The 13,915-nt window shown below is 67.0% G+C and overlaps 4 protein-coding genes across 4 annotated transcripts in view; 2 read left to right on the top strand and 2 right to left on the bottom strand.

The window, feature by feature from the left end:
* Window positions 1-1,933, top strand: part of CHLNCDRAFT_137425 (hypothetical protein) — a gene marked incomplete at both ends in the record, with an annotated part of 3,351 nt that extends 1,418 nt beyond the window's left edge. Inside the window, 5 exons of the mRNA XM_005845137.1 lie at window positions 46-198; window positions 338-448; window positions 700-771; window positions 974-1,318; window positions 1,457-1,933. Of these exons, the coding sequence (XP_005845199.1) occupies window positions 46-198; window positions 338-448; window positions 700-771; window positions 974-1,318; window positions 1,457-1,933 (1,158 nt within the window). The remainder of the gene's footprint in view (window positions 1-45; window positions 199-337; window positions 449-699; window positions 772-973; window positions 1,319-1,456) is intronic.
* A 399-nt stretch (window positions 1,934-2,332) lies between these two features.
* Window positions 2,333-6,097, bottom strand: CHLNCDRAFT_58702 (expressed protein; the record flags this gene model as incomplete). Its single annotated transcript, XM_005845031.1, has 7 exons — window positions 2,333-2,511; window positions 2,735-2,899; window positions 3,096-3,571; window positions 3,734-4,234; window positions 4,375-4,464; window positions 4,586-5,646; window positions 5,749-6,097. The coding sequence occupies 7 exons, from the start codon at window positions 6,095-6,097 to the stop codon at window positions 2,349-2,351; spliced, it is 2,805 nt and encodes a 934-aa protein (XP_005845093.1). The 3' UTR covers window positions 2,333-2,348.
* A 314-nt stretch (window positions 6,098-6,411) lies between these two features.
* CHLNCDRAFT_137423 (hypothetical protein) lies at window positions 6,412-7,378 on the top strand (the record flags this gene model as incomplete). The annotated part of the gene is made up of 3 exons (XM_005845136.1): window positions 6,412-6,577; window positions 6,652-7,114; window positions 7,222-7,378. The coding sequence occupies 3 exons, from the start codon at window positions 6,412-6,414 to the stop codon at window positions 7,376-7,378; spliced, it is 786 nt and encodes a 261-aa protein (XP_005845198.1).
* A 4,848-nt stretch (window positions 7,379-12,226) lies between these two features.
* Window positions 12,227-13,379, bottom strand: CHLNCDRAFT_12745 (hypothetical protein; the record flags this gene model as incomplete). Its single annotated transcript, XM_005845030.1, has 4 exons — window positions 12,227-12,331; window positions 12,462-12,632; window positions 12,868-13,057; window positions 13,312-13,379. Coding segments are annotated over 4 exons (534 nt in total), but the record flags the coding sequence as incomplete, so codon positions are not given.
* Between the last annotated feature and the right edge of the window lie 536 nt (window positions 13,380-13,915).

Here is a 13,915-nt window from a genome sequence, read left to right as displayed (position 1 = left end):
GGAACGGGCCCCCCCCCCCCCCCCCCCCCCCCCCCCCCGCTGCAGACCCTGGGCGTGGGCTGGGCCTGGGAGGCGCTCCGCTCGGTGGGCCACGGCACCAAGACTAACTTTGGCGCCGTGAGCGGCGTCGTGGGCCTGCAGGTGGCGGCGCAGGACATGCAGCGCCAGATGCAGTCGGGGCAGCTGTCGCCGCAGCAGGTGCGCCATGCCATGCGTGGCGTGCTCGCCGGCGAGCACGTGTGCGCTCTGCTTGCCCGCCTGCCTCCTCTCGCCGCATCCCCGCCTTGCCTCGCCCTGCCCCTCCACACCCGCCCGCCTGCCCTCCATTGCTTGCCAGGCTGAGGCCATGATGGCCAGCAAGGCCGAGGAGCTGCTGGGCAACCTGTGGAAGCTGAATGTGGCGGACATTGAAAAGACGCTGGACAGGGTGGTGCCAGCGGTGCTGCAGGTAACTTGATGCCCGGCGTGGTGGGCTGGTGAGAGCTTGTGTGTGTGTGTGTGTGTGTGTTGCGAGCGGGCAGTGAGGGCGATTGAGGCTGGGCCGAGGCTGGCTAGGCGCCGCTGCCGGCGCTGGCGCTCGCCCATGCGCGGCCGGTTCTGACCGGCACACATGTTGCGACGCAGCGCCCTGCCCCGCCCTGCCCTCCCTCGAGTTGTTGTGCCTCGCCGCTGCCCGCCCCTCCCCTGGTGCGTTTTCAGGAGCCGGGGCTGAGCTCTTCGCAAAAGGATGAGCTGGCAAAGGCCCTCAAGAAGGTCGGCAAGATCTTCCAGGTGCGGGTGGGACGGCCGGCGCGGCTGGCCGCGCCGGGCCCTGTGGGGCTCTGCGTTTCAAGCGCCGGCATGATTCATACAGCTTGCAGCCCCGGGAGGGCGGCGCTGTTGGGCCACGCCTTTCTGGCCTGCGCTGGCCTGGCGACAATCTGTCCCACCTGTTGCGCTGCGCTGTGCTGCGCTGCGCTGCGCTGTGCTGCAGGAGGCGTCCATGAAGGAGCGGGAGGTGCGGGGCCCGCTCAAGTCGATGAGCCGCGTGTTTGGCCAGAACGCGGCCGACCCGCGCCAGCAGCAGCAGCCGCAGGCGGGGCCCGGCCCGGCGGGCTACCCGCCCAGCGGCGCCGGCGTGCCGCCGCCTGCGCCCGGCTACCCGCCGCCCGGCGCCGCGGGCTACGCTCCCGGCTACGCCGCGCCGCCTCCCACCCAGCAGGCGAGCAGCAGCGGCTTCCTTGGCGGGCTGGGCCAGGCGGCCTCCGATGTGGGGCGGGACATGTCGAATCTGGGGCAGGACTTTGCCTCGCGGCTGGGCTTTGCCGACCCCCCGCCGGTGCGCCTGTCGCTTTCTTTCTTTCACTGCACCGCCTCCCAGCCGACCGCTGTCGCTGCTTCTGGGCTCCGGCTGGCCCAGGGTGCGCCGCACAGGGCCTGAGCCGGCCTCCCTGCCTCCCCCGCCTGCTGACTGCAGCCCCAGTACGCGCCACCCGCCTATGGCGCCCCCGGCGCCGCCGCGCCGCCGCCCTCCTATTACGGACAGCCCTATAGCGCACAGCCGCCCCCGCAGTACTATGGGCAGCCCTACGCCCAGCCTGGCGCTTATGCCCAGCCTGGTGCTTATGCCCAGCCTGGCGCGTACGGCCAGCCCGGGGCCTATGCCCCGCCTGGCGCCTATGCCCCGCCTGGGGCCTATGCCCCGCCTGGCGCCGCGCCCGCCTACGGCGTCCCGTCGCCCGCCCCGCACGCGCAGCCCGTGGGCATGCCGCCGCCGACCGGCGCGGCCGCGCCGCCGCCCGCGGCCCCGCGCGCGGCTGCCGGCCCGCCCCCCGACTTTGACTCGATGAGCGTGGGCGAGCTCAAGCGCTTCATCGCCAGCAGGGGGGCCACCCTGGACGGCGCGATTGAGAAGAGCGACCTGGTGGCGATCGCAAAGGCGCTGGTGCAGTAGCGCGGCGGCGCCTAGAGCGCTGTGTGGTGTCACGTGTCAAGTCGCTGTCCGTGGCCCTCAGTAGAGCTGTGTGCTGAGTACCTCTGTAATGCTCTGCACTGGGGCTCAGCAGCACACTGCTCACGAAATATTTGGGCGGCACGGCGCGGGACAGCGCCCAACCCGTGGCTGGCCTCGCCCTCTGCCCCGTCGTGTCCCGCCCGCCCTTCAGTACCAAAGTTACGCTAGCTTGATGTGGTACCCCGTGCTACCTGCCTTTTGCTGCCGTTTGCTGTGGCAGCCGCCTGCTGCACTGCTACCGAGACTGTTTACCCTCCCTCCCCTTGTTTCTACATCTGCGTCCCTTCCCTCCTTGTAACCGCGGTCACAGTCACAGTCGCTGATAGTGACCGTGCCATCTCAGGCTGCCTCCAGATCAGCAAACAGGTGCCCGCACACCTCCCCGGGCTCCAGCAGGGCTGTGGCTCCCACAAGGATGCGCGGAGGCCGCGGTGCTCCTGCTGCTGCGCCGCCACCGCCGCCCTGGCTGCTGACCTGCGCCGCCCGCTCGTCCACGGCTTGCATGACGGCGTGCAGCTCTGGGGGAACGACACGGCAGGCAGGCAGGCAGGCAGGCAGGCAGGCAGGCAGGCAGGCAGGGTCATCTCTCCGCAGGTGCTGTGGCTGATGCCTTCTCGCCTCGTGGCGGCGGCGAGCGCTTGCCTGCCGCGGGCCCCGCCCGCGCATCCCAACAGGGTCACCCCAGCCACCCGTCGGCCCCACAGCAACGCATGCATGCCTGCACGTGCACCAGCTGCCCACCTGCGACGCTGATGCCGCCCACCACGAACAGGATGACTGTGGAGCAGTCGGATGGCTTGGGCCCCGCCTGCAGCCCGAAGCGGCCCAGGCCGGAGCGCAGCAGGCCCGACAGCGAGGTGGCCCCAGCGTGCAGGTCGGGCACCGGCTGGTCCCGCAGCACGTGCTCTGCACGGCGGGGCAGGGGGCAGCACGGACGCGGGGTTGGGCGTGGAGGGACAAGGGCCGCAGGGAGCGGGCAGGCAGGGGAGGAGGTGTCGCTGCGGCACGTGGAGGACCTCCACGTGCTGCTGCGCAGGATGCAGCCGGCGTGCCCCTTCATCTCCCTCCCTTCAGGGTGATGGAACAGCACGCAGCCGCTCACCCGCGATCTGGCGCAGCAGCGGCATGTGGTGCGGGGCCCCGTCCTGGCCCAGCGCCGCCAGGTGCCTGGCGTGCTTGAGCTGGGACAGGCGGCAGGCAGCCAGCTCCCGCATGCGGCCCAGCAGCGCTTCCACCGCGTCCCGCGCCTCCAACCGAAGCGCCCGCAGCTCCTCGTCGCCGCCGCCGCTGCCACCGCCGTCGCCCGCGGCGCCCGCTGCCGCGGCCGCTCCCGCCTGCTTGGCGGCTGCCAGTGCCACCCGGCCGCACAGCTGCTCCAGCAGCCAGGGCGGGCCGCCGGCTGCTGCCGCTGCTTCCGCCGCTGCTGGCGCCGCTGGCACCGCTCCAACCTTGGCAGCGGCAGCGTCCTGGGCAGCGGACCTGCCGCAGGCCATCACCGCCTCTACAAGTGCCTCCTGCAGCTGCACCTCCTGCTGCGGCTGGAAGGCTGCCCCCCTGCCGCCATCGCCTCCGGCATACCTGCGGGGGCGCACGCGTTGCACCAGGAAACGGGGCGCTCAGTCAAGACAAGACAGGCGATATGCTCTTGGAGGCTGGCTGGGTGGACAGATGGCCGGCTCTTGCTGGACCCGACACCCCTTGGGAGCAGCACCAGGAGGGCTGCTGGCCGCAGGCACCCACCAGGGTAGAAAGTCGGGGAGCAGGCAGTACGCTGCCAGTACCAGCAGTACCACATCTGTCAGGCGCAGCGGGCTGCCGGGCCTGCCGGCCAGGCCGCACAGGTCCGCCAGGTGGGAAGCCGCCGCGTCGGCCGACTCGGTGCAGGCAAACAGCAGGGCCCGCTCCTCCCGCTGCATCGCCTCCCAGTGCTCTGCGGCAGCAGGCGATGGCGGGCGCACAGCAGCGCAATGAAGCAAGCAGGAGCGCAGTGGTCGAGGTGGCGGCAGGACAGTTGTATACAGTTGTGTACAGTAACGGAGGGTGAAAATGGTTGCAGAGGGAGGGGCTCTTGCTTGCATGGGGCCCCTCGAGCGCGGCAGCAGCCGCCTCAGCCAGCTGCAGCAGCGCGGCATGGCGGTGCGCCGCGGCTGGCGACTGCCGCCGCAAGCCGTCTGCCAGGGAGCGCAGCTCGGCTGCGCTGATGCTGCCGGGCTTGAAGCGCTGCAGCTGCCCCACGTTTTCCTGCGCGGTGAGGGCAGCGGGGGAGGCCAGCGGGTGTGGGGTCCCTGCCTGCATTCTGCCAGCAACACATGCTCTGCTCCCATCCAAGCGAAAGCAGCTTAGCCCTCCCTGGAGCAGCTGCACAAGTCACCGTCACACACCTTCCTGGCCGCCTCCCGCAGCCACTTGCGCACAAACAGGGGCCCGTCGCGGCCCTTGCGGCTCAGCAGGAACTCCAGCCAACGCTCCGCCTGCAGGCAGGCAGGCGCGGGTGCGGGTGGGGCGCGCGCCGCAAAACATCTCACCACCTCAATGACCAATCACGGCAAAACATGATTGCTGGGCCGTGCTAGCCGTGCCCTTCCTGCTCACCAGTACATCATCAGGGTGCCGCAAGCTGCCCGGCAGCAGGCTGCCTGCGCCTCTTGCGCCATCCGCGCCGCCGCCGCTGCTCGCGCCGCTGCTGCCGGCGTCGGGCGCAGCCGCGGCGGCAGGCGGCTGGTCCAGGCTCGGCATGGGCAGCTCGCGGGCCAGCGGCGAGAAGGGCTCCTGACGGGGCCTGCTGCCAGCCGCCGCCGCTGGCGCAGCCGCCGGTGGCTGGCCGGCGTCGCCTCCCGCGGCGCCGGGCTGCTGCAGGCGGCTGTACAGTCGCTGCACTAGCAGGTCAGCATGCTGGACGGGGCTGACGGGATCCAGCACGCGATCCACCAGCACCAGCGCCGCCGCCGGCGCATCCTCAGCCATTGTTGGCACAAACGACATGTGGGAGCAGATCTGGCGGCTGCAGGGGCCCAGGGCAAAGGCCTCGGGGCGGTACCCCAGCACCGCCGCCACGCCGGTCAGCGTGTGAGCCAGCAGGTGGAGGCCAGAGGCGGGAGAGCCGCCGGCGGCGGCGCCGGCGCTGCCGCTGCGGCGGCCAGGCGCCTCTGCCGGGCGCGGCCCCTCCTCGTCTGAGTCGTCTGCTGCCGCTGCTGCAGCGCTGGTGCTGTACCCGGCAGCCAGCCGGCCCGCGCGTGGCAGTGTGGCCGCCGCCGAGGCCGCCGCCAGCACAAACGCGGTACCGCTGAGCGGGCACAGCAGCATGGGGCAGTACGCGAGGGCCAGGCTGCAGGGGCCCTGGCCCGCCGCGCGTCGACCCTCGTTCAGCTGCTGCTGCCAGGCTGCGCCCAGGGCGGCAAAGCAGCTGCCGCCGTACCGCGCTGGCAGCTCGTCGTGATGGGCCGCCTGCGAGCTGCTGCACAGAACGGTGAACTGGGCTGCCGCCGCGTGCAGGCTGCAGGCCGCCAGCACCGCCACCTCTGCTTCGGCCAGCAGCGTGGTGACGAAGAAGGCCACGCGCCGCACAGGGGCGCCCGAGCCAGACAGCAGCGCCGCGGTGGCCAGGTCCGCCGCCGAGGCGGCAGCCAGGTCGCAGACGGCCGCAGCGCCCAGCTCTGCAGAGGAGAGTGGTGCATGGGGTGCAAATGCTGATGAATATTGGATGGTACGGTCACGTTTGAGGCGGCCACAAGCATGGATCTCTGCACCCAACTCACCCTGCAGCGCGGCGAGGCCCACGCCTGCCGCCACCGCCTCGGCGGCGCCCGCGTCCAGGTACAGCAGGCTGCCGGCCAGCTCGTGGGCCTGGTCTTTCAGGCATCGCTTGACGGCGTCTTGCACGCTGGCCATGCTGAAGGGGGAGCTCCTTGGCGCGCTGGAGCGATCGTGGTTTGGGGAGGTGGTCGCTAGGCACGACAGGCTTGCGATAAACGAACTGTGTAGGTCATTGCGGGATTGCCACCTCTCGACGAGACGCACAGCGGGCTCCATTTTTCCCTCGGCTTTCCATTCTTCGAGCGCCACTTGGTGTTTTCGCATCTCTGCATCGCCTGCTCGTTTCCACATTGCGATCGGAACTTAATTCGCCAGCCACGGAATCGCTAGGAGGGTTCTTTGAAGAATGGTGGGTTTAACTTGTGCCGTTCCTGGCGCTCCTGCCCCGGTCGCCCTGCATGAACAGCACCGGGAGCTGCAGACTGGATCTGCACCATGACAGGGGCATGGCGGTGGCCAGGACTTGTCGCCGTCCACTTGCTCCTGTCGGCGGCGACACCCTGAACTTGCGCAACTGCATGGCAACAGGCTGCCACGGCATTGTTCTGCTGTCCTTGGTATCATTGTGCCCAAACGGTACCCCTCATGCTCTGCCGCAACTTCCCATGCCGTCCACCACCCCGCCGCAGACGGTGGGCCCGCCTGCGACCGCTGCCGGCGTTGCCTGCTGCCAGCTGTCGGTGGTTGTCGCGTCTCGCAATGCCGTGAAGATCAATGCCGTCGCCGCGGCCCTGAAGCGGGCGCTTCCCGGGGTGAAGCACCATGTGACAGGTGCGTGTGTGTGGCTGGGGAGTGGCCCCCTGGCCCGTTGGCTGATTTGCCGCCTCCCTGAATCACTTCCGCAGGCGCCGACTCGCAGTCTGGTGTGGCCGACCAGCCATTTGGAGATCAAGAGACGCTGCGTGGTGCATGCAACCGTGTGGCCAGCATCTGCCTGCCGCAGCACCAGGGCTGCCTGCTGGTGGCGATTGAGGGCGGAGTGGGCTTTCAGGAGCCGCTGCCACCATCCCCAGCTTTGCTGGGCACTGATCCAGGACTGCAAGCGCAGGATGCGCAGCAGCTGCAGCAGCAGCAGCAGCGGCGGCAGCAGCGGCGGGAGCAGGCCCTGATGCAGCAGCAGGGAGGCCAGCAGCAAGCGGGAACGCCGCTGCCGGGGCTGGAGTGCTTTGCGTGGGTGGTGGTGCAGGCGCCAGGCGGCGCCACCAGCCAAGCTCGAACTGCAACCTTCCCGCTGCCGCCGGCAATCAGCGAGCTGATGCTGCGCGATGGTCTAGAGCTGGGGGATGCCGATGATGCAGTGTTTGGCAGGTGAGCAGCGGGCCCCCTCCCTTTGTGCTCTGTGGTGGTGCGCTGCTCCATGCTTCCTGCAAATCCCCACTCTCACTGCACTGTTGCCGCCGCCACGACTGCCGCAGGGTGAAGTCAGGGCGTGGCAACGGCACCATCGGCCTGCTGACGAGCGGCCTGCTGACGCGGCAGAGCTACTATGAGCATGCTGCGCTGTGCGCCTTGGTACCGCTCATCAACCCGCAGCTGTACCCAGGCTTTGCCCTGGCAGCGGGGAGCGAATGATCGATTGGCAGGCAGCATTTGTGAGCCAGAGAGCCATGCGGCGGCTGAGTGAGAGGCATGCGGGGAAAGCTCCAGCCTCCCTGCTTGTCTCGCAGCCCTAAAACCCTGCCGAACAGTTGCCTTCACCATCCTGGAGTGTCTGTTTTTGTGTTTGTTGGTGTTTGTTGCAATGTGCAGCGAGCAAGGCAGCGCACAACATGCGGCAACTGGGCAGACAGCTATCCAACAACGAGCAGCCTCGTGGATTGGCCCCAGCATCAGTCATCCAGCAGCTCCAGGTTGGCGGTACCGGGCCCCTCCAGCGGCGCCTGGATGTAGTTGTACAGGCAGCTGCACAGGCAGTACAGGTTCAAACGGAGGCTCAGGAGCTCAGGGCAGCGCTTGGGAGGGTTTTGGAGCGGCAGCAGCTCTCGGCAAAGAAGTATTGCAGGCAGGCAGGCGGGGAGCAGGGTTTAAAGGACATAGGACCTGCTCCAAAGCGCAGGCGCCCTCTCAAATCTGGTGAATAAGCCAATGCCCCTGCCCTGCTGCCACCCAGCAGCCAACGCACACCTGCGGGTCACCACACCGTTGCTGTCTACCAGCGCCAGCAGCAGCTGCTGCGCCTGCACGCCTCGCACAGCAAACAGGCGCTGCAGCAGCCGCGGCGTGAGCTGCCGACAGGCACTGCTGACTGGCACCAGGATCTGGGTGCGCAGCTTGGGTGGAAGGGCTGCTGCTGCGTCGACTGCCGCTGCTGCTCCTACCGCTTCTGGTGCCTGTTGGTGTGAGTCGGCGGATGCGGGTGCCGCACCCTGCTGCTGCTGCTGCTGCTGCTGCTGCTCCGGTTCGCTGCTCGTGCCGCGTGGTGCACCTGCCTGCTGTGGCTCAGGAAGCTGCTGCCGCTGCTGCTGCTGCGTGTGGCGGTCTGCTCCCTTTCCACCGCCGCCTTCACGCTCTGCCGCTGCTGCTTCCTGCTGCAGCGCCGCCGCCGAGCCTTCAGGCACGATCTGCAGCAGCATCCACAATGCCTGATCGGCTCTGCAGGCATAAAGTTGGGCTGAGAGGCACGGCAATGCATGCGGGTCGGCACCTCCACACACACCTGCGGTGGCGGGTCCTCATCGCCCTCTGGCGCTGCGGCGTGCTGCTGGGGCTGACTCTCGGTGGTCTCTGCTTGCTCCCACTGCGCTAGGAAGTAGTAGAAGCGGCCCTGTGGGCTCCATCGCAACTCCGCCTGCTTGCTTTCTATGTGCAGCACCGTGTAGACTGAGTACAGGTCTGTGGGATCCGCCAGGCTGTAATCCGAGTCACGGGGCGGGATGGAGGCCCTGAAATCGGGGTAGGAGACGACGGTGTCGAGCGCAGAGCGATTGGTGCGCCACTTGCGTTGCATTCTGTGACAATGGAGCTCAAGGCAATGCATGCAGGCTGGTTGTCAAGCTTTTTGCGGCGGCTGAGGTGGCGTGCTGCGTGCTGCGCTGATGGCAAGCGTGAAAGGCCTGGCCAGGAGCCTCGCTGACCAGTTTCCTCTTCCTCCATGACACTCCCAGAGCTTGAAATCGCGGTGTACAACCCTACTTACCCGTCGCAGTTTTATCTGCCCGGGGGAGATGTGCTTGAACCGGACGCAGTGCTCGTGGTGGAAGGCAGAGAGCTTCCAGTGCACAGTCAGCTGCTGTCGTTGAAGGCTGGGGTGCTGGGGGGCTTGTTCCAGGCGGCATCGGAGGGGCCGGCGACGACGGGGACGTGGCCGCCGAGGTGGGGATGAAATGGTCTCACCCCCCTCCTGCATGCACAGGATCTTCAGCAAGCCTGACTGAAGCCTTCTGCATGATGCCTTCACTGAATTGTAGCTGGCCTGCCTGTACCCACCCTTGACGCAGGTCCGTGCCCCCAAACGGCGGCGGCTGGAGGGCCCGCTGGCGGATTTTGAAACCAAAACGGTGGCGATTTTCTTGTGGATGCTTTACAATGAGGCGGCGGCAGCAGGCAGCTTCGGCAAGGTGCCGCTGCCCCTGCTGCAAGACGTGCTGCGGCTGGCGCACCAGCTGGACGCTCGGACCCTGTTGGCACAGCTGGTGCAGCATGTTGGGACAACGGCGGCCAGCGACATGTTGAGCGTGGCAGAGATTGGGAGCTGGCTGCACACTGCCGACCAGCTGCAGCTCGCCAGCCTGGTGGCGCAGCTTGTGCTGAGGCTGGCACACGGTTTGGCGACAGCTTCTGGCTACGCCTCCTCGCTAGTGGACATGCATCAGCTGGATCTGGGCAGCTTGAGAGCAAACACAGTTGCCAGTCTGCTAGCATGCGGCTTTGGGGCAGTGAAGGACACGAAAGCTCTTGCACTGCCGAAAATTGCCACGATGGCAGCCCTACATGATCCCAAAGCCATCTTCGCCCATACGTGCCTACTGAACGTATCAGAGTTGCTGGCCTCGTATCCGCAGCCTGCTTTCATCCAGGCTGAGGCTGTGGAGCAGCACGGCTTTCGCTGGATAGTCAGGGCGGATCTTATTGCAGAAGGAGAAGGGCACTTGAGATTGAGCCTTGAGGCACAGCCTGTGGACCAGGTTGCAGCACGGCAGGGAGATTGGCGGTTACACGCTAATTTCAGGTGAGCCTCTTGCTGTTGGTGCGTGAAGACTCGGGCCTGGACATGCACCCGAGATGTTTTGGATCTGCCAGTGTATTCATTGCTTGGTGTCTTGTCTCTTGCTATAGATTCGACCTTGCTGGCCAAAATGGGACCCCTTGGCGGCAAATCGGTGCGTGCAATAGTGCGCCAGTGTTTTTTCGCAAAGACAGAAGATGGGGCGTAAAATTCATGCCGTGGCTGGACGTGGTTGCTGATAACAATGGCTGGCTCAAGGATGACAAGCTGCTGCTCACCCTGTCAGTTCTTTTGTATTGATATTGGTTATGGAGCCCTTTCTTTGCATGCGCAGGATCTGTCTTGTCTTTGTTTGATACGACTGTGCAATACCAACAGTTGGCAGTAATGCTCAATTTGCATGTCACTCCAGCAATTCAGCTTTGGGGGACTCGTGCGCGCACTTCATGCTGCTGCCGCGCCGGCCCCGGGACGCAGGCCTGGGGCTCTCCGCCAGCAGCGGCATCAGCACGTCCGGGCTGCTGGGGTTGGGGACCAGCGCGGTGGCAAAGGCTCGGGGCCGACGAGCGCCCACCTGCGCCTTGTTCCTGCGGGACAGGGCACGGCAAAAATATATGCATTGAGGTGGCGCTCTGGGAGCACGGCAGCCAGCGCCGCCGTGACCAGCCCCCACGCTCAACGGTGCAGCTGCCGCCACTGCCAGAGGGCCCACCTGAGGTACCGCAGGTACTGCGAGGCGATGCCGCCCCAGACCGCCACACAGGCGCTGGCCAGGGCAACGAACGCCACCAGGCCCCAGTTCAGCCCTCCCTGCTCGTTCAGCAGGTGCCAGTCCCACTCAGCCTCATCTGCAGCAGGCGGCACAAGAGAGGAGTGAGCGCTGAGCCCTGCCTGCCCTGCCTCCTGCAGTGCGTTCTGTCTGCTTCATGCCGCAGGCCCAGCTAGCTGCAAGGGCAAAGCTGTATGCTGCCCGGGCACCCTGGAGGTGCTGACGCGAGTGTATGACGTTCGCAGCAGGCGTGACAGGGCCTGCAAGCTCACCTGTGCCATGGCCAGGCAGCCAGGGCGGGCCCGCATCCACCCACATTGGCATGCGGGGCTTGGGCCCGCCCCCGTCTGCGCCGCCCACGCCGGCATCGCCAGGGGCGGCACCTGCCGCCAGCACGCGCGCCAGCAACGGCTGCCGCGCCCCCAGGGTCTGCCGCTCGGGCAGCCAGGGCAGGGTCAGCTGAAGGTGCTCCTCCAGGGCTTGGGAGAAAGTGCTCACGTGGCGGCGCCACATCTCCTCAAACGGGTCCATCCTGAACCAGTCGTCCTCGAACCAGAAGGAGGAAGGGAGCAGCAGGCCCGGCGCGCCACGCCGGCCCAGGCCCAGCAGCAGCGGGTCGAGGCCGCCGCTGGCGCTGCGGCGCTGGCGCAGCATGCCCACCATCTTGCCGTTGTCGCTGATGGCATAGGATTCCTGGAAGAAGCCCCTGCCATCGGAATACTCCTGCAGCTAGAGGGAGGGGGAGAGCGTGGCAGGGTGTGGCTGGAGCAGCAGGCGGCGGCCGGCTGGCGACAGGCGGGCTGGCATCGACGGTGAAGCCCCTGCGCCGCCAGCCTCGTACCGGAACGGAATGGATCGCTGAACCCTCCTTCTGATCAGACCCTTTGCTCGATGAAATCAAGCGTGCCGCGTGTTCCGAAAAGCCGTACCAGGTGCTAGAGGATTCCATGCAAAGATGCCCGCCCACCTGCAGGGGCCTCAGCTCCAGCTCCCCGTTAGCACTGGCCACTACTGCAGCTGCAAGAAGCGGGATCAGCAGCCTCGCCGCCCATTTCAGCGCCATTGATGGCTTCGACAGAGCCGGTTCGACAGCGCCGCAGAAGAGTGTCGGTCGTCGGTCGTCGGGAATCAAGCACGCTCGAAGCTAAGTTCAGTGAAATGCAGATCGGAGCCGCGGGTTCCCTCTTCTGCAGTGCAGGCGGCCAGCTTGGCGCCAGCGCTGCTGGCGCCGTCGCAGCAGGCTGAGCATGAGACCAACTCCTTAATAACTTGGGGTGTTTCGTGATCGCAAGTGAGGAAGTGAAATTTACACAGTGCTCTGAACGCAGGCAAGGTAGGCAGTGTTGTCACGAAACCGGTGGGGGTATCAGTGAAACCGGAGAAGAGGGGCAGAAACAAGCAAAGCATTTTGTGCTGAGCAGACAACTGAGCAGCTACAGAGAAAAAGAAGAGAATACAGCGGTTTGTGGGGCACGGAATGCCCTCACATCTTCTCCACAATCGCCTCCTTGATGCGGCAGATGTAGCGCAGCTGCGTGGTCAGCTCCGCGGCGTGCTGCATGTCGCCCGCCCTAAACGCCGCCACCAGCTCCTTCAGGCACAGAGGGTCAGAGCGCGAGGTGAGATCTTCGGCTCGCCTGCCCATGCATTCCAGCCCGCTCCTGTAATCCCAGCCCCAACCCACACGACACAGACGCTTGCACACACACCCAGCCCCGCACCTGCAAGCACCGCTCCTCCAGCCCGCGGTTGGCATCCAGCAGGCCCTGCAGCCGCGCCTTGTCCTGCGGCGCCGTGCTTTCCACCTCCTCCCGCGCCTCCATCACATACATGAGCAGCTCGGGGTCGCTGATGGTCATGCCCTCGCACGCCCCAAACCCGCGCTGGTTGAGCTGCAAGCAGGGATGGGCAACAGCAGCGGCGGGAGCAGGCGGGCCCCAGGAGTGAGATGGTGGGCGGCATCGGCAGCAGCGAGATGGCAGGGAAGAGGACGAGCACATCACATCCGCTACACAAGACGGTGCTGCAGCCGCCCGGCAGAGCAGAAGCCCCCGCCTGCTCGCGAAGGGTCCCACCCACCCACCGCCGCCACCACCACCACAACCAACAGCCACCCTCCCAGCTCACGATGTAGTGGGCACGCCGCAGCGGCCTCTTCAGTATGTCGTACGCCTGGTTGACAGCCGCCGCCTGCTGCTCGGCATACTCGCGCTCCAGGGAGGAGGCGGTGGCGTACTTGTCGGGGTGCAGGCGGCGCTGTAGCCCCTTGTACTGCCGCTCCAGGGCCGCCACATCCAGGTCAAACACGGGCTGGTCCCTGCACGGCTCGTGGGTGGCACGAGACAGGGATGGGTGTGATGTGTGGGGGCGTGTGGGGCCCCTGGGGCAAAGGCTGCGGCGCGTCGGCAGCAGGCAGAGGCAGGGCGAGGCCTGCGCCACGCACTGATGCTGCCTGCCACCGCGAATAGACAACTGATGCACAGAGCAGCGGCGGCCAGCAGGGGTGGCAACCTGCCGGCCTGCTGCCCAAGCTGGCTGCAGGTGGGCTGCTGGCAGCTTCCCCACACTCACATGTCAAAGACTTGAAAGTACTGGACATCCATGCTGGCCGGCTGCACCGACTTGCACTCGGGGCAGAAGAAGAGGTCATGGGTGGCAAGGGGCGTGCCGCACTGCCAGCAGGTGCGCTCATGGCGCTGCCCTTCGGGCGCCGCCGCCGCCGCAGGCGCCTCCTCATGGGCCGGCTGCGGGTTGTGCTGCGCCCTGCTGGAGCTGGTGATGCCGCGGGCAGCACCTAGGTGCGCTGCCTGCCGGAGATCTGCTGCTGCTGCTGCTGCTGCTGCAGGGGTGGCGGCGCTCCTGCTAGCGCCGCTGGTGGCGGTGGCAGCAGCGGCGGCTCGGGCCCCAGGCGGCCGCAGCCAGGCGGCTCTGTTGCTGCACGGCGCCACGTCCCAGCTGGCCACCTCCCCATTCTGCACCTCTGCCGCTGCTGCCTGCCGGGCTAACATGAGCAGGCGAGGGTGTCCCCGTCGCATGTCGCCGCGGGGGGTCTGACTTGAAGCAGCAGTACCGTAGACAGGTGCAGATGAAGTGTGATATGCTACAGGGCCAGCAGTGCTTCACACCAAACGTTTGGTCCACGCCAGCAGGCTGGGAAAGCTTCACCGGGCTCTGT

Source organism: Chlorella variabilis (genome assembly GCF_000147415.1).
Source record: "Chlorella variabilis unplaced genomic scaffold CHLNCscaffold_19, whole genome shotgun sequence".
Classification (NCBI taxonomy): Eukaryota; Viridiplantae; Chlorophyta; class Trebouxiophyceae; order Chlorellales; family Chlorellaceae; genus Chlorella; species Chlorella variabilis.
This window is presented reverse-complemented; position numbering and strand designations above follow the sequence as displayed.